The 21,936-nt window shown below is 45.0% G+C and overlaps 1 protein-coding gene and 1 long non-coding RNA gene across 3 annotated transcripts in view; one reads left to right on the top strand and one right to left on the bottom strand.

Moving 5' to 3' along the window:
- The window catches only part of LOC139268190 (uncharacterized), a 40,096-nt gene extending 37,692 nt beyond the window's left edge, over window positions 1-2,404 (bottom strand). The window contains exon 1 of the long non-coding RNA XR_011593983.1: window positions 2,310-2,404. This is a non-coding gene — a long non-coding RNA (uncharacterized lncRNA). The remainder of the gene's footprint in view (window positions 1-2,309) is intronic.
- Window positions 1-21,936, top strand: part of LOC139268189 (interferon-inducible protein AIM2-like) — a 28,390-nt gene that overhangs the window by 4,624 nt on the left and 1,830 nt on the right. The window contains exons 1-5 of one of the 2 annotated variants that reach the window (XM_070886241.1): window positions 2,985-3,093; window positions 3,381-3,628; window positions 14,422-14,504; window positions 16,233-16,649; window positions 18,944-19,147. In XM_070886241.1, the coding sequence (XP_070742342.1) occupies window positions 3,382-3,628; window positions 14,422-14,504; window positions 16,233-16,649; window positions 18,944-19,147 (951 nt within the window). In that variant the 5' untranslated portion in view covers window positions 2,985-3,093; window position 3,381. Of the gene's footprint in view, window positions 1-2,984; window positions 3,094-3,380; window positions 3,629-14,421; window positions 14,505-16,232; window positions 16,650-18,943; window positions 19,148-21,936 lie in introns of those variants that run through there. The other variant, XM_070886242.1, reaches the window with a different exon arrangement.

Raw genomic sequence — 21,936 nt, 5'->3', positions numbered from 1 at the left:
CCAAAGTGACTAATATACAAAATGGCTGGCCTTTTATACGTGGGCTGCACACACCTGCATTTAGCCCAATGGCCTCCAACAGTGACGCCATCTAGTGGCTTGTGATCCCAAAAGTACATACATGACAATATCCAAGCACCGTCACCAGCACAACCTGTCTCCGATATTGTGACGGAGAGTGAAGAAGAGGAGTCACATCACTAGATCTGACACTCAGAGACACCAGCTCAGAAAATGGTACTGCATGCACTTTAGAGGGTAGTATAGAGGCTGGATCTACATGCTGTGTCACCGGGCACACATGGGCTGCAGCCAGGCCAGGGGGAAAGGGTAGCTCGGGTGCCACCTACCCGGAGGGCGAGTTCACACACAAGTTCTGCTGCACAGGACTCAGATGATTACTTTGATGGGACAGCCTTCAGATGAAGGGTGATGGGCATACAAACAGAAATGCTTGGTGCAATGGCAAGTCTGCCAGAGATCCTCTTGTCAGTGTCAAGGAGAACGGAGGAGTCCAGCTCCAACGTTGCACAGGGCTTTACGCGGAGCTTGGAGCCCATGCTGTCCAGGATGGAAATGGTGGGCAACTCCAGTAGGATACTTGCTGACCCAACCATGATGCTGGGTGTGATGTCGCAGCTTCCATTGCAGCACAAGCGGAAGCGACCCAAACTCTCAGTGCTGCAGTGGAAACTCAGACTGCTCTCATGCAGTCTCAGCTTGCTGCCACAGCCTGTCCCCGATGTTGTGAAGGATGAGAGTGAAGGAGATGCAAACTCATACTGCTCAGTAGTCTCAGCCTGCTGCCACGCGAGCTCAGACTGATGCCATCGTGGCTGGGTTTACGAGTGTGGAAAGGGGTTTGCAGGGTTTTACAGCAGTCCAGCAATCTCTAGGAATGGTAAGGCACCGCACTGGGAGAGTGGCAGTAGCTCCATTCAGCAAGAACTTGCTGTTCTCTCTCAGGATTCCTACTCCCACCCTTACCACTCTGCCAGTGCCCTGTTTAAGGATGTCAATTTTCTGCTCTATCAGATTCCATGGGTTTCCTTGTACGCATGCATCCCACGTGTGCATTGGATGTGCAGCAGAGTCATGAGCCAGGTGGTCAATGGATATCCCTTGTCGCTTAGTAGCCTCCCTCTCACTTGTTTGGTGGCTAAAAGACTGAGGAAACAGCAGACTGGCGCAGAATAAAAGCATCATGACTGCTGCCAGGATACCGGGCATTCACCATCACAATGTGCTTAGCATGGTCGCACACCATTTGTATATTCAACGACTGGTAACCTTTGTGGTTGCGGTACATCTCAGCATTTAGATGCGGCACCCTCAAAGCTACCTGGGTACAGTCGATGGCGCCCTGCATCATGGGAAAGCCCATTCTGACCAGACCTTTGACGTCATAACCAAAGGCTTCTTCACTTGCAGCACCATTCCCTGTCACCTCACCAACTTTTTAAAAATTCTAGAAAGCTGCAAACACTTCCACAAAACTTACATATAGCCAGTGGAAATTAATAGGCAACTAACCTTAGAGCGGTTGCTGATCCCTTTAAATATCACTGATGGAGGTCCTTGCTACTGCTGAATGCATGTTCAGCTGTGCAAGGTTAAGACAGGGCATTAGCTCCAGCATTGAAGATGAAAATTGCAGTGCTGGTGTCAAATCAGCATTTTACGCTGATTAACATCACGATCTGGCTACTCTATATATTTCTGGCACTGCTTCTAACGCCCTCCCTACCACCCTCACCAAGATAGCGTACAGCGCGGCATGCGTGCGCAATGTGGACGCCATTTTTATCACAAAACAGTGTCGGTGCTACTAAGCCGAATCTCTCACCCTATGGGCCCAAGTTTCCACATGATTTGCGTCTGATTTTTAGGAGCAACTGGTGGAGAACGGACTACCTTAGAAATCGCAATTCTCCACATTTTTTTTTCTGCAGTTCTAGTCAGGTAGAACAGTTCTACTTTGGAATAGAATTTTTTCTTCAAAAGGGGGCGTGTCCGGCCACTGACGCCTGATTTCAAAGTTTCCACAGTGAAAACGTACTCCAAACTAACTTAGAATGGAGCAAGTGAAGATTTTTGTAGAACTGAAAAACCTGTTCTACACATTAAAAAAATCAGGCGCAGGTTACAAATTAGGCGTCCAGAACGAGGTGGAGGGGGAGGGGGGGGGGGGGAAGGGAAGTCATTAAATTCTACAATAAATCCTTATTTATACTTATACAAATATTATACAAATAAATCCAACCTGAATAAACATTTATAAGCAAAGATTAAATAAACCATCTTCCTACCTGTGTGAAAGTGCTTTAGGCACGGAGAATGCTGCAGTCAGCCTGAGGCGCCCGTTCTTCCCCCGGGGTGGGGGGGGGGGGGAGGAGGCGCCCGTTCTTCCTGTGGGGCGGGGGAAGGAGACAGTGAGAAGGCTGCAAGTGCTAATGTGCTGATGGCAATGTGCTTTTATTAAAAAAATGTTCAAAAATTAAACAGCTACAAAGAACTACAAAAATGGCCGAGTGCCAATGTTTTTTTCACACTGAGCATGCGCGAACGCTCCAACGCGCACGTGCAGCGTTGCTGGCAGGAAAAAAACTAATTTAAATAGTACCCGCTCCCTCCCACTTACAAAATCGGCGCGAGTGTAGGCTCCGCCCCCCTGGGCGCCGCGTCAGGCAGACAAGGAGCTGCAGGGCGCTCCAGAATCGCGAGTTTTTTTTTAGCTCGGAGGGGCGTCCATTTTTTATCGTGTGGAAACTTGGGCCCTATATGTTTAAAAAAGGGCAAAAGGACTTTCCTGGAATTTACAGGCATTGTTGAAACTAATAATTAAAAGATGTAATCTTCTGACAGAACTTGGCATTGAAAGCATTAACGAAACTGAAACTGAGCACACGTATAGGGCTGCATATAGTGATAACATGTGCCCCGCCTCCAACTCTTTGACTGACTGAAACGGTAGTCAAGGGGAACGTCCTCCGGCAGGAGCTGCACAGTGAGTGCTACGAGTAAAACTTTGTGAAACTTGATTTTATTTAGTTAAGTAAAGAAGTTGTAGAAGATTTTTCCCCATTGCTGCAAGTGAGTACCTGTACTGTGTTAGTTGGAAGCTTATCTCTGCTACAATCAATTGGTTAGTACACTGATGTTAAAGGTAATCTCTGGATTAAAAAGGCGCCAAGTAGCAAATGCCTTTTTCGTGCCAAAACCAACAGGAAATGAAAGTAAAAATGACCAAAAAAATTGCACAGTAACTTATTAAATATTATTTATAATTTTATGAAAGTATATAAGTGAAATAACAGTTAAATTGTCTGCTTTGTAGCATGTTTTATATTGTATTCTGAAAGTAGTGCATTGTGTTTCAGAATGAGTAAAATTGGATCAAAAATGTTAGCCACACTTGAAGAATTGACACCCAAGCAATATGAAAAACTTCTATTTCATCTGGAAAAAAAATATAATGACATCAAAATTCCCAGAGGAGAGCTACAAGACAAGACAAAAGTGGAGCTTGTAAACACATTAATTAATTATACTTCCAGTTGGGCAATCAAGGTTCTGGAAAAGGCTTTGTCAAAAGTACCTCGTAATGATCTTGTTCCAATCAAGATTGGTAAGTACTGCTATTCGTTGGCTCTCGAGGTATCTACATGAGGTCGTGGAAAGGTTCTCCCTTCTTAACTCACTAGAAAAACGGCAGAGGGTCCATAAGTAGCTCTTGGGGCTTCTGGCTGATGACGGAACCCTGGTCTTGGATCTGGAGGCCATCAGTGCCGAGGCCGTGTCTATTAAGGAGCTCTGTTCTCTCCGGATCCATCCAGTGAGGAAGCTCGCCGAGCTTTGTGGGAGGGTGCCGAGCTGCTCGATGCTCCGGTAAGCTGATGGAGCTGACTGGTGCCCTCTGCCAACTCTTGAGGGGCATGTCGCTGGGGCTGGAATAGCTGACCTTGGAATTCCAAGGGCATTCTGGGACATCCTGGGAGGCAACTATGGTCCTAGGGGAGACTCTGGCATCCGAAGAGATGCCCATTCGTGCAGGGCAGACATCATCCTGCTGTCTAAGAAGGGCGATCTCCATCTCCTTAAGAACATAAGAAGTAGGAGCAGGAGTAGGCCATACACCCTCGAGCCTGCTCACCATTCAATAAGATTATGGCTGATCATCGACCTCAACTCCACTTTCCCACCCGATTTCCATATCCCTTGATTCACCTAGACTCCAAAATACTATCTATCTCAGCCTTCAATGTATTCAGAGACTCAGCATCCAAAGATTCACAACCCTCTGAGTGAAGAAATTCCTCTTCATCTCTGTCTTAAATGGCCTACCCAGTATCCTGAGACACTGCCCTCTAGTTCTAGACACTCCAGGTAGGAGAAGTAACCTCTCAGCATCTACCCTGTCAATCTCCTTCAGAATCTTACGTGTTTCAATGAGATCACCATTCATTCTTCTAAACTCCAGAGTGTATAAGCCCATTCTACACAATCTCTCATCATTAAGACAGTCCTCTCATCCCAGGAACCAAGCTAGGAACCCAAAACTGTGCACAGTACTCCAGGTGTGGTCTCACCAAGGCCCTGTACAATTGTAGCAAGATTTCTTTACTCTTATACTCCAAACTCCTTGAAATAAAGGACAACATGCCATTTGCCTTCCCTATTGCCTACTGTACCTGCATGCTAGCTTTCTGTGTTTCTTGCACAAGGATACCCAAATCTCTCTGAACACCAACATTTAAAAGTTTCTCAGCATTTAAAAAATATTCAGTTTTTCTATTCTTCCTACCAAAATGAATAACCTCACATTTCCCCACATTATACTCCATCTGCCACCTTACTGCCCATTCACTTAGTCTATCTATATCCCTTTGCAGAATCTTTGTGTTCTCACAGTTATTGACCCACCTAGCTTTGTATCATCAGTAAACATGGATACATTACACTCGGTCCCTTCATCTAGGTCATTAATATAGATTGCTAGTAGCTGAGGCCCCAGCACTGATCCTTGCGGCACCCCGCTAGTTACAGCCTGCCAACCTGAAAAAGACCTGTTTATTCCTACTCTCTGTTTTCTGTCCGTTAACCAACCCTCTATCCAAGCCAAAGCATTAACTCCAATCTCATGAGCACTTAACTTGTATAATAACCTTTTATGTGGCATCTTATCGAATACTTTTGGAAATTCAAATATACGACATCTACTGGTTCCCCTTTATCTACCCTGTTAGTTACATGCTCAATAAACTCTAATACATTTGTCAACCATGATTTCCTTTTCATAAAACCATGTTGACTCTGCCGAATCATATGATTTTCTAAGTGCCCTGATACCATTTCCTTAACAATGTATTCCAGCATTTTGACCTATGACTGATGTCAGGCTAACTGGCCTGTAGTTCCCTGTTTTCTCTCTCCCTCCTTTCTTGAATAGCGATGTTACATTTGCTACCTTCCAAACCGTTGGGACCATTCTAGAATCTAGAGAGTTTTGATAGATCAAAACCAATGCATCCACTATCTCTGCAGCCCCCTATTTTAGAATCCTAGCATGTAAGCCATCAGGTCCAGGGGATTTGTCAGCTTTTAGTCCTATTAGTTTCTCTCATACTTTTTCTCTACTTATATTAATTACATTAAGTTCCTTACATTCATTAGTCCCTTGGCTCCCCACCATTTTAGGTATACTTTTGGCATCTTCTGCTGTGAAAACAGATACAAAATATTTGTTTAACGTTTCTGCCATTTACTTATTCCCCAAAATAATTTCTCCTGCCTCAGTCTCCAAGGGACCAATGTTTACTTTTGCTATTCTTTTCCTTTTTACATACTTGTAGAAGCTCTTACAATCTGTTTTTTATATTTCTTGCTAGTTTTCTCTCATAATAGTCTATTTTTTTCCTTTTTATCAATTATTTGGTCATCCTTTGCTGGTTTCTGAAAATCTCCCAATCCTCAGGCTTACTTTTATTCTTTGCAACATTAGAAGCTTCTTCTTGCGCTCTAATGCTATCCTGAACTTTTTTAGTTAGCCACGGATTTAACTCTCTGATCTGCTTGACCCTATATCAGTTTGGGCACGGCTCAGATAGTAATCTAGAGATAGAAACATAGAAACATAGAAAATAGGTGCAGGAGTAGGCCATTTGGCCCTTCGAGCCTGCACCGCCATTCAATGAGTTCATGGCTGAACATGCAACTTCAGTACCCCATTCCTGCTTTCTCACCCTACCCCTTGATCTCCCTAGTAGTAAGGACTACATCTAACTCATTTTTGAATATATTTAGTGAATTGGCCTCAACAACTTTCTGTAGTAGAGAATTCCACAGGTTCACCACTCTCTGGGTGAAGAAGTTTCTCCTCATCTCGGTCCTAAATGGCTTACCCCTTATCCTTAGACTGTGACCCTTGGTTCTGGACTTCCCCAACATTGGGAACATTCTTTCTGCATCTAACCTGTCTAAACCCGTCAGAATTTTAAACGTTTCTATGAGATCCCCTCTCATTCTTCTGAACTCCAGTGAATACAAGCCCAGTTGATCCAGTCTTTCTTGATATGTCAGTCCCGCCATCCCGGATCACTTTTCCTATGGAGTTTTTGTTTCTCAATGGAATGTATTTTTTTTGTGAATTATGAAATATTTCTTTAAATATTAGCCACTGCTCATCTACTGCCATACCTTTTAATCTATTTTTCCAATCTACCTTAGCCAACTCGCCCTTCATACCTATGTAATTGGCTTTAGTTACGTTTAAGACTCTAGTTTTGGACGTAATGTGAAATTCTATCTTATCATGATCACTCTGTCCCAGAGAATCTTTTACTATGAGCTTGCTAATTAACCCTGTCTCATTACACAATGCAAGATCTAAAATAGCCTGTTGCTTGGTTGGTTCCATGATGTATTGTGCTAGGAAACTGTCCCGAATGCATTCCATGAACTCGTCCTCCAGACTACCTTTACCAATTTGATTTGTCCAGTCTAGATGAAGATTAAAGTCCCCCACGATTATTGCAATATCTTTGTTACAAGCTCCTACTATTTCTTGATTAATATTCTGTCCAACGGTTTGGCTACTGTTAGGGAGCCTATATACTAATCGTACCAGTGTTTTCTGCCCCTTGTTATTCCTTATCGCCAATCATACTGATTCTATCTCCTGATCTCCCGAGACAAGATCCTTTCTCGACTGTCTTTATGTCATCCTTTATTATCAGGGCTCTCCGCTCCTTTACCATTCTGCCTGTCTTTTCGAAACGTCAAGTACCCTGGAACATTTAGTTCCCAACCTTGGTCACCTTGCAACCACATCTCTGTAATGGCTATTGGATCAAACCTATTTATCTCTATTTGTGCCACTAGTTCATCTATCTTATTACGAATGCTCCGTGCATTCAGGTAAAGAAACTTTAATTTTTTTTTTACTATTATTCCCTGCTTTGACCTTATTCTCTGCTGCATTGCTACCATTAAACTCTCTGTCCCTTCCTGTCACACTCTGCTTATTTTTACCCAAATTGCTACATTGCTCTATTGCATTGACCTTTCTCTTTAGATATCTAAACTTCCCCTCACCTGACTCCTCCCCCACATTTTTTAGTTTAAAGCCCTATCTACAGCCCTAGTTATTCGATTCACCAGGACGCTGGTCCCAGTCCAGTTTAAGTGGAGCCAGTCCCAGTGGAACAACTCCCTCTTTCCCCAGTACTGGTGCCAGTGCCCCATGAATTTAAACCCCTTCCTCCTACTCCATTCTTTAAGCCACGCATTTAACTCTCTGATCTGCTTGACTCTATGCCAATTTGCGTGTGGCTCAGGTAATAATTCAGAAATGATTACCCTTGAGGTTCTGCTTATTCATTTAGACCCTAGCTTCTTAAACACCCTCAGCAGAACCTCATTTTTAGTTCTACCTATATCATTGTTTCCTACATGGACCATGACAACTGGATCCTCCCCCTCCCACTCTAAGTTCTTCTCCAGCTGCGAGGAGGCAACACAATTGTCGGATCTCCCTGTCGCAGCTGTAGAGAACAGTATCAATCCCCCTGACTATACTGTCCCCTACCACTACCACATTCCTTCCTTCTCCCCCTGCTTGGCTGGGCCCCTGTACCACGGTGTCGTGGTTAGTTTGCCCATCCTCCCTAAAGTCCTTTTCCTCATCCATACAGGGAGCAAGTGCCTCGTACCTGTTGGACAGGGTCAAGCGCTTAGGCTCCTCCATCACTATATCTGGGTCCCCATACATTCCTGACTCCCAGTCACACCTTCCTGTCCCTGCCCATGATTAACTCTAAAGTACTATTGAATCTTAAGGATGTGACTGGCTCCAAGAGCAAAGAGTCCAGGTAACTCTCTCCCACCCTGATGCATCACAATGTCTGCAGCTCGTACTCCAGCTTAACCTGAGCCGAAGTTCCTTGAACTGCAGACACTTACTACAGATGTGGTTGCTCGGGATCGCGATGCTCCCCGCCAACTCCCACATGCTGCAGTTACGACACAACACCTGCCCTGCCATCTCTCACCTGTTTGATTTATTAATTAATTAGTTAAATCTTTGATTCAATCGATATTTTAGTTTTGTTTAATTATTTTATGTTTTAAGTTATTAATTTAATAAGTACAGGTTGGACCTCCTTTACCCAGGACTCTCTTATCTGGCACCACCCCTCGTCCGGCATCATCCCCGGCTGGGGGCGGGGGGGGGGGGGGGGGGTGGCGTTGCCGGAGTGGTGCATGCGCAGAATGCGTCGTGTTTTTCACAAAAAATACTGAAAGTGTACAGGGACTAAACCATTTAATTTTACGGGGTAGACACGCCCTCATTATAATTAGCTTCCCTTTTCTGAAACCCAGAATGAACTAAATTGTAAGACGAGCAAGATCTCAAATTAAATTTACAGTTGAACGACCGATTTCCCTTTCCATCCTTCACTGCACATCTTGATTTTGATATTCAGAACAGATAAACACCTATATACAAAGACACCCCACACAATATTAATCACTACTTTGAAATCACGTCCCTGACTCTCATGTCTTAAACACCAACACGCAGTTAAACACGAAGAGGATACTACACCAAGTTCCCAAGAGTGCCAAATGACTCACTCGGTTTCACAAAAGCTTTTAAATGCACGAACGATATTTTAAAAAGGAACCTTCCAGAATATACATTAAAAAAAATGTTGTACAGTGTAGTCACCAAAATAATCTTTCTTCTCGATGCCGGGGTTATCGGCTGCCTCCTCGTCGTCGCCCTGCTAGAACTCTGGCAGTCAAAGTCCTCAAGCTCCTCCCAACAGAGCTCCCTCCGGGGGTCAGGCTGCCGAGTCGCGTCCTAGGGCCTGCTGGGTCTGCGCCGACTCTTCAGGCTGCGCTAACCGCCTGCTGGTGCTGCTGTTACTTCGGGACCCACCAGCCTACCGACACTTTGGGCCTGCTGGGCCCAGTTGGCCGCCCACCCCCCCCACCCGACCTCAGGTGACTTCCTTCCCCCACTCTGACCGCGGGCCACCTCCCACCTCCCCCCCGCCGACCTTGGGTCACCTCCTCCCCCCACCCTGACCTCGGGCCGCTGACCTCCCCTCATCCGGCAAAATCCCTTATTCGGCACAGGCCAGGTTCCGAGGGTACAGGATAGGGAGGTTCAACATGTACTAGTAAATTACAGTTTCTCAGCTCTTAATTTAACTCCCTTCCCTAACTTGGAAAGCAAGAAAAGCTGTAATACTCACCAACCAGTCACCCACCTGCTCTCCTGTGATGTCACTCTTTGATTTTTTTTTGTCGTTGTTTGTTTGTTAAGAATTAGCGCCTAGTCTCCCTCCTCAGCATGGATTACACGATCTTTGGCAGGGCCATGTCTGCTCACTTTAGCACCGTGCTGGCCCACATGATCCACCCTGACCAGTCCTACACGGTCCCAGGCCGGATCATCCACGACTACATCCATCTGGTCCAGGACCGGGTCCACTATTCCCAGAGGACTGGCCTGTCAGTCACCTTCCTTTCCCTGGATCAAGAAGAGGTGATTGACGGGGGGGAAATCACGAATAGTCATTTGGGACTCTGCAGGCATTGAGGTTCAGTATGCATTTAGTCACCCGGATCCGACTTTTGTATGCTGCCCTGAAGTGTTTGATTACATGAGTCTTTCATGGCGCCCCTTTGCATCGGGAGAGGAGTGCATCAGGGGTGCCCCATGGCTAGTTATATGCCATCTGCGTGGAGCTTTTCCTGCACCTCTTGCAGAAGAGGTTGATAGGACTGGCTCTGCACAGGCCAGGCTTGGAGGTCACCCTCTTGGCGTATGCCGCAATGTGCTCCTCGTGGTCACGGGTCCCATTTACTACGGCGGAGGCGCGAGTACTGGCAGGTCTACTTCGCCGTGTTCTCACTTACAATCATCTGAGATAAATATTCCAGACTCCTGGTGTGTCAGTGGCAGATGGACTCCCTGCCGGAGGAGCTCAGGCCTTTTGCCTGGAGCACCACTCATCTGCTCTGCCTTAGCCCTGCCGAGGAAGCCTGGCTGGCGAACTTGCAAGAGCTAGAGGCCAAAGTCACCACTCGCCGAGGGCACTGGGCAGGACTGCTCTGAGAGCTGTTCTACAGGGGTCGAGCACTGGTCGTAAATCAGCTGGTGGCTCCTGTGCTGTGGAACCGGTTGGTCACTTTGATCCCTCCCCTTGGGTTTGTCACCAAGATAGAGGAAGCTCGTCGACTTCTTCTAGGATAAAAGCAAAATTCTAAAAGGACAGAGGGTGTTAAAAAAACAAGCCTAAAGGCTTTGTGTCTTAATGCAAGGAGTATCCGCAATAAGGTGGATGAATTAACTGTGCAAATAGATGTTAACAAATATGATGTGATTGGGATTACGGAGATGTGGCTCCAGGATGATCAGGGCTGGGAACTCAACATCCAGGGGTATTCAACATTCAGGAAGGATAGAATAAAAGGAAAAGGAGGTGGGGTAGCATTGCTGGTTAAGGAGGAGATTAAGGCAATAGTTAGGAAGGACATTAGCTTGGATGATGTGGAATCTATATGGGTAGAGCTACAGAACAACAAAGGGCAAAAAACGTTAGTGGGAGTTGTGTACAGACCTCCAAACAGTAGTAGTGATGTTCGGGAGGGCATCAAACAGGAAATTAGGGGTGCATGCAATAAAGGTGCAGCAGTTATAATGGGTGACTTTAATATGCACATAGATTGGGCTAACCAAACTGGAAGCAATACGGTGGAGGAGGATTTCCTGAAGTGCATAAGGGATGGTTTTTTAGACCAATATGTCGAGGAACCAACTAGGGGGGAGGCCATCTTAGACTGGGTGTTATGTAATGAGAGAGGATTAATTAGCAATCTCGTTGTGCGAGGCTCCTTGGGGAAGAGTGACCATAATATGGTGGAATTCTGCATTAGGATGGAGAATGAAACAGTTAATTCAGAAACCATGGTCCAGAACTTAAAGAAGGCTAACTTTGAAGGTATGAGGCGTGAATTGGCTGGGATGGATTGGCGAATGATACTTAAGGGGTTGACTGTGGAGGGGCAATGGCAGACATTTAGAGACCGCATGGATGAACTACAACAATTGTACATTCCTGTCTGGCATAAAAATAAAAAAGGGAAGGTGGCTCAACCGTGGCTATCAAGGGAAATCAGGGATAGTATTAAAGCCAAGGAAGTGGCATACAAATTGGCCAGAAATAGCAGCGAACCTGGGGACTGGGAGAAATTTAGAACTCAGCAGAGGAGGACAAAGGGTTTGATTAGGGCAGGGAAAATGGAGTATGAGAAGAAGCTTGCAGGGAACATTAAGACGGATTGCAAAACTTTCTATAGATATGTAAAGAGAAAAAGGTTAGTAAAGACAAACGTAGGTCCCCTGCAGTCAGAATCAGGGGAAGTCATAACGGGGAACAAAGAAATGGCGGACCAATTGAACAAGTACTTTGGTTCGGTATTCACGAAGGAGGACACAAACAACCTTCCGGTTATAAAAGGGGTCGGGGGGTCTAGTAAGGAGGAGGAACTGAGGGAAATCCTTATTTGGCGGGAAATTGTGTTGGGGAAATTGATGGGATTGAAGGCCGATAAATCCCCAGGGCCTGATGGACTGCATCCCAGAGTACTTAAGGAGGTGGCCTTGGAAATAGTGGATGCATTGACAGTCATTTTCCAACATTCCATTGACTCTGGATCAGTTCCTATAGAGTGGAGGGTAGCCAATGTAACCCCACTTTTTAAAAAAGGAGGGAGAGAGAAAACAGGGAATTATAGACCGGTCAGCCTGACATCGGTAGTGGGTAAAATGATGGAATCAATTATTAAGGATATCATAGCAGTGCATTTGGAAAGAGGTGACATGATAGGTCCAAGTCAGCATGGATTTGTGAAAGGGAAATCATGCTTGACAAATCTTCTGGAATTTTTTGAGGATGTTTCCAGTAGAGTGGACAAGGGAGAACCAGTTGATGTGGTATATTTGGACTTTCAGAAGACGTTCGACAAAGTTAGAGCACATGGGATTGCGGGTAGTGTGCTGACATGGATTGAGAACTGGTTGTCAGACAGGAAGCAAAGAGTAGGAGTAAATGGGTACTTTTCAGAATGGCAGGCAGTGACTAGTGGGGTACCGCAAGGTTCTGTGCTGGGGCCCCAGCTGTTTACACTGTACATTAATGATTTAGATGAGGGGATTAAATGTAGTATCTCCAAATTTGCGGATGACACTAAGTTGGGTGGCAGTGTGAGCTGCGAGGAGGATGCTGTGAGGCTGCAGAGCGACTTGGATAGGTTAGGTGAGTGGGCAAATGCATGGCAGATGAAGTATAATGTGGATAAATGTGAGGTGGTAAAAACAGAGAGACAGACTATTATCTGAATGGTGACAGATTAGGAAAAGGGGAGGTGCAAAGAGACCTGGGTGTCGTGGTACATCAGTCATTGAAGGTTGGCATGCAGGTGCAGCAGGCGGTTAAGAAAGCAAATGGCATGTTGGCCTTCATAGCAAGGGGATTTGAGTACAGGGGCAGGGAGGTGTTGCTACAGTTGTACAGGGCATTGGTGAGGCCACACCTGGAGTATTGTGTACAGTTTTGGTCTCCTAACCTGAGGAAGGACATTCTTGCTATTGAGGGAGTGCAGCGAAGGTTCACCAGACTGATTCCCGGGATGGCGGGACTGACCTATCAAGAAAGACTGGATCAACTGGGCTTGTATTCACTGGAGTTCAGAAGAATGAGAGGGGACCTCATAGAAACATTTAAAATTCTGACGGGGTTAGACAGGTTAGATGCAGGAAGAATGTTCCCAATGTTGGGGAAGTCCAGAACCAGAGGTCACAGTCTAAGGATAAGGGGTAAGCCATTTAGGACCGAGATGCGGAGGAACTTCTTCACCCAGAGAGTGGTGAACCTGTGGAATTCTCTACCACAGAAAGTTGTTGAGGCCAATTCACTAAATATATTCAAAAAGGAGTTAGATGAGGTCCTTACTACTAGGGGGATCAAGGGGTATGGCGAGAAAGCAGGAATGGGGTACTGAAGTTGAATGTTCAGCCATGAACTCATTGAATGGCGGTGCAGGCTAGAAGGGCCGAATGGCCTACTCCTGCACCTATTTTCTATGTTTTCTATGTTTTATGTTTTCTATGAAACACTTAGTGCGGGCAGTCAGGAACTGGTATGTGTTCGTACCCAGGCTACGACGTTCCAATTTCAGACCCTGCAGAGATACCAGAACATCAAAGATCCTCCTAGATGGTGAGCGCTGACGATATATTTCTTCTGCCAGCTGCACGGCCTTAATTATGACATGAAGCTCCTGTTTGTAAACCTGGGGCAAACCATCCCTCATTGCAGGAGCTGTCTGTCTTTACCAGCACTTAATCAGGATCTGGAACATGGTCATCTCCTGCAGGAGTTCTCCACTGTCAGGAGTGGCAGCTATCCTCCGGGAGCCACTGCTCAGGAATCCACGCATCCACGAACACGAGTTCATGTGGATGACGGAGGAGAGGGTTCTTTCTGGCAAGGTGACCAGAGTCAGGGATTTGCTGGATGGCGAAGGGGTGGGCTGGATGTTTCTAGAGGAGCTGACACAGAATATATCCTGGGGCAATATCCAGCTCACGGCCGGCCATCAAGATGCTAAAAATGGCACTCGGCCCTGACTCCACTAAGTGTGTTGAGGAGGCTGAAGTGGTGGAGCGATCCTGTCAAACTGTCTGCAAATCAATTGAAGAGTCTTGCTCGATAAATTAGTGTACTAAGGGATAGGCGTGGTGGGAAGAGGCAATTGGGATTAAAAAATAATTACCGAAATGGAGGTTCCAATACGGCCTACTCCTGTTTCTATGTTCCAATAGTGATAAAAGCTGTTACATTACAGGCACAATAAAACGCAAAGCATCACAATCGAAATCACTGCCAAGTCAAGACGCAAAGAAACGAAAAATTGACTCAACAGCAAAGGTAGCATTAATTACAATTTTAATGTTCAAATGATCAGTATTAGTAGTATGTATTACATATTATTTACAGCATGGAAACAGGACATTTGGCCCAACAGGTCTATGCTGATGTTTATGCTCCACATGAGCATCCTCCCCACCCTTCTCTTCTAACCCCATCAACATACTCTTCTATTCCTTTCTCCTATAGCTTCCCCTTAAATATATCTTTGCCATTCGCCATAACTACACCTTGTAGTACCAAGTTGCACATTAGAACCACTCCAACTAACCAAAGTGCAAAAAGGATTTACTTGGATGATACCTCAACTGAGAGGTTCTACCTATTAGAAAAGATTGGGGCCTTTTAAGATTATAAAAGGGTTTGATAGGGTAAACGTAGAGAAGATGTTTCCACTTACACCGGAATGGGGGAACCATTAATATAAGATAGTGACTAATAAATCCAATAGGGAATTCACGAGAAACTTCTTCACGAGATTGGTTCGAATGTGGAACTCGGTACCACATGTAATAGTTGAGGCGAATAGCAAAGATGCATTTAAGGGGAAGCTCCATAAACATGAGGAAGAATGAAATGGGATGGGAGGAGGCTTGTGTGGAGAATAAACACCGGTATAGACCTGTTGGGCCGAATGGCCTGTTTCCATGCTGTAAATAATATGTAATAAAGACTTCAGAAGTTTACATGACACATTTGCAGTATATTCATTTTTCTGTTTCCTCCCCACATATACTGAAGGCACTGATGTCTTCTTTTGAAGGTTCTTTAATTGCCAGCAGCACTCTGGTAGTTTGCCCACATATCTATTTTTCATGTAGGAGCCTTCACACTGATATTCCACTGTGAGGAGCATCGCCACTGCAACCCATCACACCTCTCCACATGGCACCAGAGATGCTCCAGCAGGGGATGGGGGAGATGTTGGATAACAGGTTTATATTCAGATCGCTGGCTTGGGAAACTACCATCAAAGGTAGCTCCCACCAAAGTACTGATGAGAGCAGCAGTGGTCCAACCTGGAATCTTACTGGTTGTCTGGCTCAGTATTTCACTGCTTGTTATGTTTACCCATATTGGCCAATTGTGGGCCCTGTTGCAACCCTTTTAACTTGCTCAGGGAATTCAATCCAAATTCTGCCTCTAAAGATTTGTTGAAGAAAGTCAGTGAGTAGAACTTCATTTAAATAACATTACATTTGTGTTAAACTTGTTAGTGTCTTTTATGTTGAATCTGCAATGAAATGTGTTCACTGCAAGCAATAAGTTCAGTCATGAATAGTAATATGCTGTCAACTATTAAAGATGTTAAAGGTTCAAGACTGACAATGGTTCAAATGTCTATCTTAAAGTGCTGCAATTATTGTCAACGGATTAAAAATACCTACCAGGCATACAATTTGACATTTTATTTAATTGTTTTTTCTCCAGGGGCTGGGTGAATTTCTCAGCATTTAAATATTTTATTGTTCCTGATTTCAGATGATGTGTTGATTTTCACATTACTTTATGTTATAAATCTTGACATAGTATGGTAAAATAAGAGCTGACCAAAGTAGTAACCAACCTTGCAACTTTGACACCCTGAGTTGAACACAGGATGACAAGTTTTCAGTCTGTTGGTAAAGGACTGTCATATCACAGGCTGACAACATATATCTGTATACTGGCCAGTCTGGGTGCTGGAGCTGTTTATAAACTCACCAGTCAATGAATTGTACTTCACAGTCATCTGGACCTGTCATCACAACTTTGAGGGAATTAAAAGCAATGACAGTTCATGAAAATGTGTATCGGAAGGCTCTAACCATCAGAGGGAAGATCATTGAGAAGTTGGCCCACAACTACAAAAACAAAGATGGAAAAGATATGACGGTTTTCCATGCAATAGTAGCTGACGAAAATGACACCGTTCAAGTGAAAGTGTATAACAGAGAACAGCAGGAATTTCGCAACGGTGCCACCATTCAGATCACCAATTTTAATTTTTCAAATGGGGTGATACAGGTTACAAAAGTCTCACAAATCGACAAGATAGCAAACAATGTGATCAAAGCAATAGCAGAGGTGCCAGTCCTCAGCCTGAGAGAAATCAAGCAGAAGCCTGAAGGAACATTTGTAAATGGATGTTTCAAGATCACAAAGGTACGTTTCAGTCGGCTGTCCTTGTTCAAATTAAGATGACTTTAATTGAGGAGCATTGCTCACTGCCTGGTGTGTTATTGAGCCGCATGTTAGTAAGAATAGTCCCCGCCCTGTTTCATCATTTGTTTCCAGTTAATCGATGTCAGGTAGTGTGTCTATACATCAGAGGGGGGGAGGAGCCATACACAATCAATGAATTTACTTTGTTTTTGATTAATACATTTAGCTAAGAGAAATGGCAACTTTGAAAGCAACAAAAGAAAAATACTACGATGATGGAAGTCTGAAATAAAAACAATAACTTCAGGAAAAACTCAGCTGGTCAGGCAGCATCTCTAAAGAGAGAAACAGAGTTAGTATTTCAGGTCGATGACTTTTCTTCAGAACTGGAATAAGTTAAAGAGTTAACATAGAATGATACAGCACAAAAGGAGGCCCTTCAGGCCTGTGCCGGCTCTTTGAAAGAGCTATCCAATTAGTCCTACTCCCCCATTCTTTACCCATAACCCTGTAAATGTTTCCCCTTCAAATATTTATCCAATTCAGTTTTTGCAAGTTATTATTGAACCGGCTTCCTCCATCCTTTCAGGCAGTAACAATTGGCGACATAAATTATTTTTTCCTCATGTCGCCTCTGGATCTTTTGCCAATTACCTTAAATCTGTGTCCTCTGGTTACTGACACCCCCCACCCACTACCACTGAAACCAGTTTCTCCTTATTCACTCTATCAAAACTCTTCATGATTTTGAACACCTCGATCAAATCTCCCCTTTACCTTCTCTGCTCTAAGGATATGATCCTATAACCAAAGGTGTTAAGCAATATGGGGCAACGGTGGATATATGGAGTTAGGTTGCATATCAGCAATGATCTCATTGAATGGTGAAACAGGCTTGAGAGGCTAAATGCCCTACTCCTGTTCCTATGTCCCAAGGAAAACATCCCCAGTTTCTCTGGTTTCTCTACATAACTGGAGTCTTTCATCCCTGGTACCATTCAATAAATCTCCTCTGCACCCTCTCTGAGGCATTGACATCCTTCCTAAAGTGTGGTGCCCAGAATTGCCACAATACTCCAGCTGGGGCCTAACCAGTGTTTTATAAAAGTTTCACATAACTTTCTTGCTTTTGTACTCTATGCCTCTATTTATAAAGCCCAGGATCCTGTATGACTTTTTAACTGCCTTCCCAACTTGTCCTGCCATCTGCAAAGACATGTGTACATACACCCCCAGGTCTCTGTTCCTGCACCCTTTCAAATTGTACCATTAAGTTTATATTGCCTCTCCTGATTGTTCATACCAAAATAGATCACATTACACTTCTCTGCGTTACATTACATCAGTCATAAGAACATAAGAAATAGGAACAGGAGTATGTCATACGGCCCCTTGAGCCTGCTCCGCCATACAATAAGATCATGGCTGATCTGATCATGGACTCGGCTCCACTTCCCCGCCTGTTCCTCAAATGTGTCCGGCCATTTCACCAGTCTCTCTATGTCCTCCTGAAGTCTGTTACTATCCTCCTCACTGTTTGCTACATTTCCAAGTTTCGTGTCATGCAAACTTTGAAATGATGTCCTGTATACCTAAGTCCAGGTCATTAATATATATGAAAAAGAGCAGTGACCCTCGAGGACACCATTGTACACTTGCCTCCAGTCTGAAAAACAAGTGTTCACCACTACTCTCTGCTTTCTGTCCTTAAGCCAATTTCATATCCATGCAGCCACTGCCCCTCTAATTCCATAGGCTTCAACTTGACTAACAAGTCTATTATGTAGTATTTTATCAAACATCTTTTGACATATCCATATACACAACAGCAAAGCCAGGGAAATGGGTGGCAGGGGAGGCAGCGGAGGGGGGGGGGAGGAAAAGAACATAAAGGATGATCAGTGACAGGGTGGAAGGTAGGAATGATTAAATAATGGAAGAAATGATGGTGCAAAGCAAAAGAGGGTGGTAATAGGGCAAGAAAAGAAACGGAGAGAGACAGAGTTTCATCCTTGGGCAGCGGCTAACAAAACAGTGCCTACACTTCAAAATCAATTCATTGGCTGTGAAGCACTTTGGGAAGTCGTGAGGATGCGAAAGGCACAATATAAACACAAGTTCTTTTCTTTCTTAACATTTTATAAATGCATAAATATACAGCATTGTAAATGTTCATTAAGGTTTACTGAACAAGACAAGGTCAGGTTAAGATGATTCTTAAATAGGAGATACACAATACGCTAACTATCATACATTTGAATAGTTTATATCTGTGCATGTTTTGCTTATTACAGTTTTCACCCCCAGCCAAGAAAAAAGATACATCTCCACTTCGTATCACTGTAACCGATGGCTTCGATGAAATTGATGTTATCAGATTTAATCCACCAAAAGCACTGCCCTGCAAGATAGGAAAAAAATTGAAGATGCTGGGAGTTAAAGTGCATGAGTACAAAGATGAGAAACAGCTTCTGCTTCAGCGTGACAGTTATGTAAAGGTAGGGAGCCGAAATTTACCACCGCTGGAAACGGATCGTACCTACCATTTTTCACCGCTGCGGTGGATGTGGTGGCCTCCTGTGAGAAATTCAGCTCTGTCTTTTTTTCGACCGGTGCGGAAGTCAGTCATAATGAGGGCAGAAGTGGGGCAAGAGCAGAAGATCGGTCATAAGAGGGGTGGAAGTGGAGGCGGGCGGAGTGTCCGCCGCTGTCAGTCATTAGTGTAGCGCTGATAATGTCATCACGCTGGTGCGTCACCACACCGCTCCCCTTCACTTAAATGGGAGAGCTGCTGTGAGCTCTGCGATTATTTAAGTTAGGTCCACTGGGTCACCAGGGAGGGTGTTGGCCTGGCACCCAAGAGGGAGGATTCCAGGCTGCCTGTTAGCGGCCTGGCCGAACCCGGTGTCATAATTGTTGGTCAGACCTTGCAGTTGACTGAGAAAAAAAAATGAGATGGCGGTCGCGACAGTGCGCCCTCCCCTTTAATGGGCCGCATTTCCATTTTACACATGCTGCAAACACAGTGCACCAACAGAAAATACTGTCCGGGGCACCACGCAGCGGCTGCAAGACTGTTTTAGGTGAATTTTGCTTGTGGAGATGGGCGGTGCGCGCTTTGATGACGCACTTAGGAGGATTCGGCAGCCGCGTGGCAGGAGTGGAAACCGCTGGAAAAACCACCGAGGCAAATTTAATGAGGGGCGGCCATTCAACAAAAAATCGGCGGCCATGAGGAAGGGCTCCTGTGTTTCCTAATTCATCCATTGATGTGTTTCTAGCAGAAGTAAGGGGCATGCACTTAACACTAGAACTACCCTCCTCCGTGGCTAAAAATCTATGGTTCTATGATTTATCGAGCTTCTGTAATTGCTGAGAAGATGGTGGTGGACTGCCATCTAGGCCACTTCAGAGGGCATTAAGAGTTAACCTCGCAGCTGGCACTTGGGGTGAATTTTCTTCTGTTATCTTGCCCGAAATCAGATGTGATAGTAGTAGAAATATTGGGAAAATAGGGCTCAGAGATTCGCCGCCATCTCCCTGCCCCGAGCTCCATTTTCTTCCCCCTGCCTCTGGCAACATCTTCCCCAGCCACAGCATGTGAATGATAGCAGGAGAGTGGAGACCAGTTCCCCATCTATTTCTTTCCCACCTGCCCTGTGACTGCCACTCCCTGGAACCGCCATATGGATGGTGGCCATAGGCTCACAGTAGCTGCAGTCACACCCTCCAAGTTAAGCCATGAAGGGAGAAAGCCGAGGGACGGCTCGTCTCCCTCCAATTTGGCCCCTGCTGACTTAGCTGTGTAGCCTTGGTCTCTTCTGAGGCCTACAAGGCTGCAGTTCCTGCTGTCTTTGTGGCTCTTCCACCCCCTTAAGCTCCCTCGCTGCCTCTTGTGGTGCTGGAGTGACATCCCCACTTTAATCTATAGCACCGGCATCCTCCCACTTAGTGCCAGGAGTCATGGCCATAGGAAAATGGGATTGGGTTGTGGCAGCGTTGGAGGGACAGTTGGAGTACAAAAAGACCTCACCATGTTCATACACATGGTAACAATGATGACATTTTATACTTTTAACCTTATAATTACTGTTGACAATTTTAGCAGGCCGACACTTAGCCTACTGGTATGCCAGTGCTCTATTTGCTCTTTTAATTTAGGTGTTAATTTCATGAAATTAAGCCAGGATATCCAGGACGGAATCATTCGCCTGCAGTACCAGTGACCACAACCCCAATTTCCCTTTCAACATTAGTCTCATACTTTATCTTCCCCCTGTTACTGACCATCATGGCATCCTCTTGGCCACAATGCTGAACTAAAAGCCACTACAAACAATTTTCAAATCCAATTTTAAACATCTATCCATCCAATATGACATCAAGAAACCAACTCCTCACCCTTATGCATTCTCTTAATCACTGTCTTGTGTGTGCCTTTGCCTATCCTACTGATGTCACGCAGTGCTACCCTAAGGGCTGCAGCAGGGCTGGTGGAAGGCTTCTGACTTTCATAGCAACACAGAAAATAGGTGCAGGAGTAAGCCATTCGGCCCCTTGAGCCTGCACCACCATTCAATAAGATCATGGCTGATCATTCACCCCAGTATCCCTTTCCTGCTTTCTCTCCATACCACTTGATCCCTTTAGCCGTAAGGGCCATATCTAACCTCTTGAATATATCTAACGAACTGGCCTCAACAACTTTATGTGGTAGAGAATTCCACAGGTTAACAACTCTCTGAGTGAAGAAGTTTCTCCTCATCTCGGTCCTAAATGGCTTACCCCTTATCCTTCGTGGGAGACACTGCAAATGGCCTTGCTGGTCGACCTTGAGGAGCTGGTGGTTGGGAGTGTGAAATCGAGAGATGGTGTTTCTTTTTCCTCTCTCTCCTCTCCCTTTTCTTGGCCAACGACTGGCTGGGTAGGTGGCCTTTCTTGGGTGTGTGAAATGAGGAAGGCACAAAGGTGGAGTTGTGGTGAGAGGATGGCGGGAAAGCAAGAGGTGCATGAAAGAGGCTAATGAATAAGGATACCAGCATCTTGTATCCTTTCTGCCCCGCCGCTGGCCAAGGGTTCATCCATGCCCCTGCCAAGACTGGCCTGCATGGTGATTGGTACAGATTGTTGGTAGGTGAGTGATTGAGGGGGGGGGGGGGGTGGGTGTAGTCGTGTGAGGCTAGTAATTCAGTTGTTAGGAGACAGATTTTGAACATACATTCATTGATCTTGAGCACTGGTCTGAGGCCATGAAGCTTCTTTGGTCTCTAATAAGCCCTACTCTTTT

Source organism: Pristiophorus japonicus, chromosome 8 (genome assembly GCF_044704955.1).
Source record: "Pristiophorus japonicus isolate sPriJap1 chromosome 8, sPriJap1.hap1, whole genome shotgun sequence".
Lineage (NCBI taxonomy): Eukaryota > Metazoa > Chordata > Chondrichthyes > Pristiophoridae > Pristiophorus > Pristiophorus japonicus.
The sequence above is the reverse complement of the archived record's forward strand: the minus strand, read 5'-3'. Positions and strand labels throughout refer to the sequence as shown.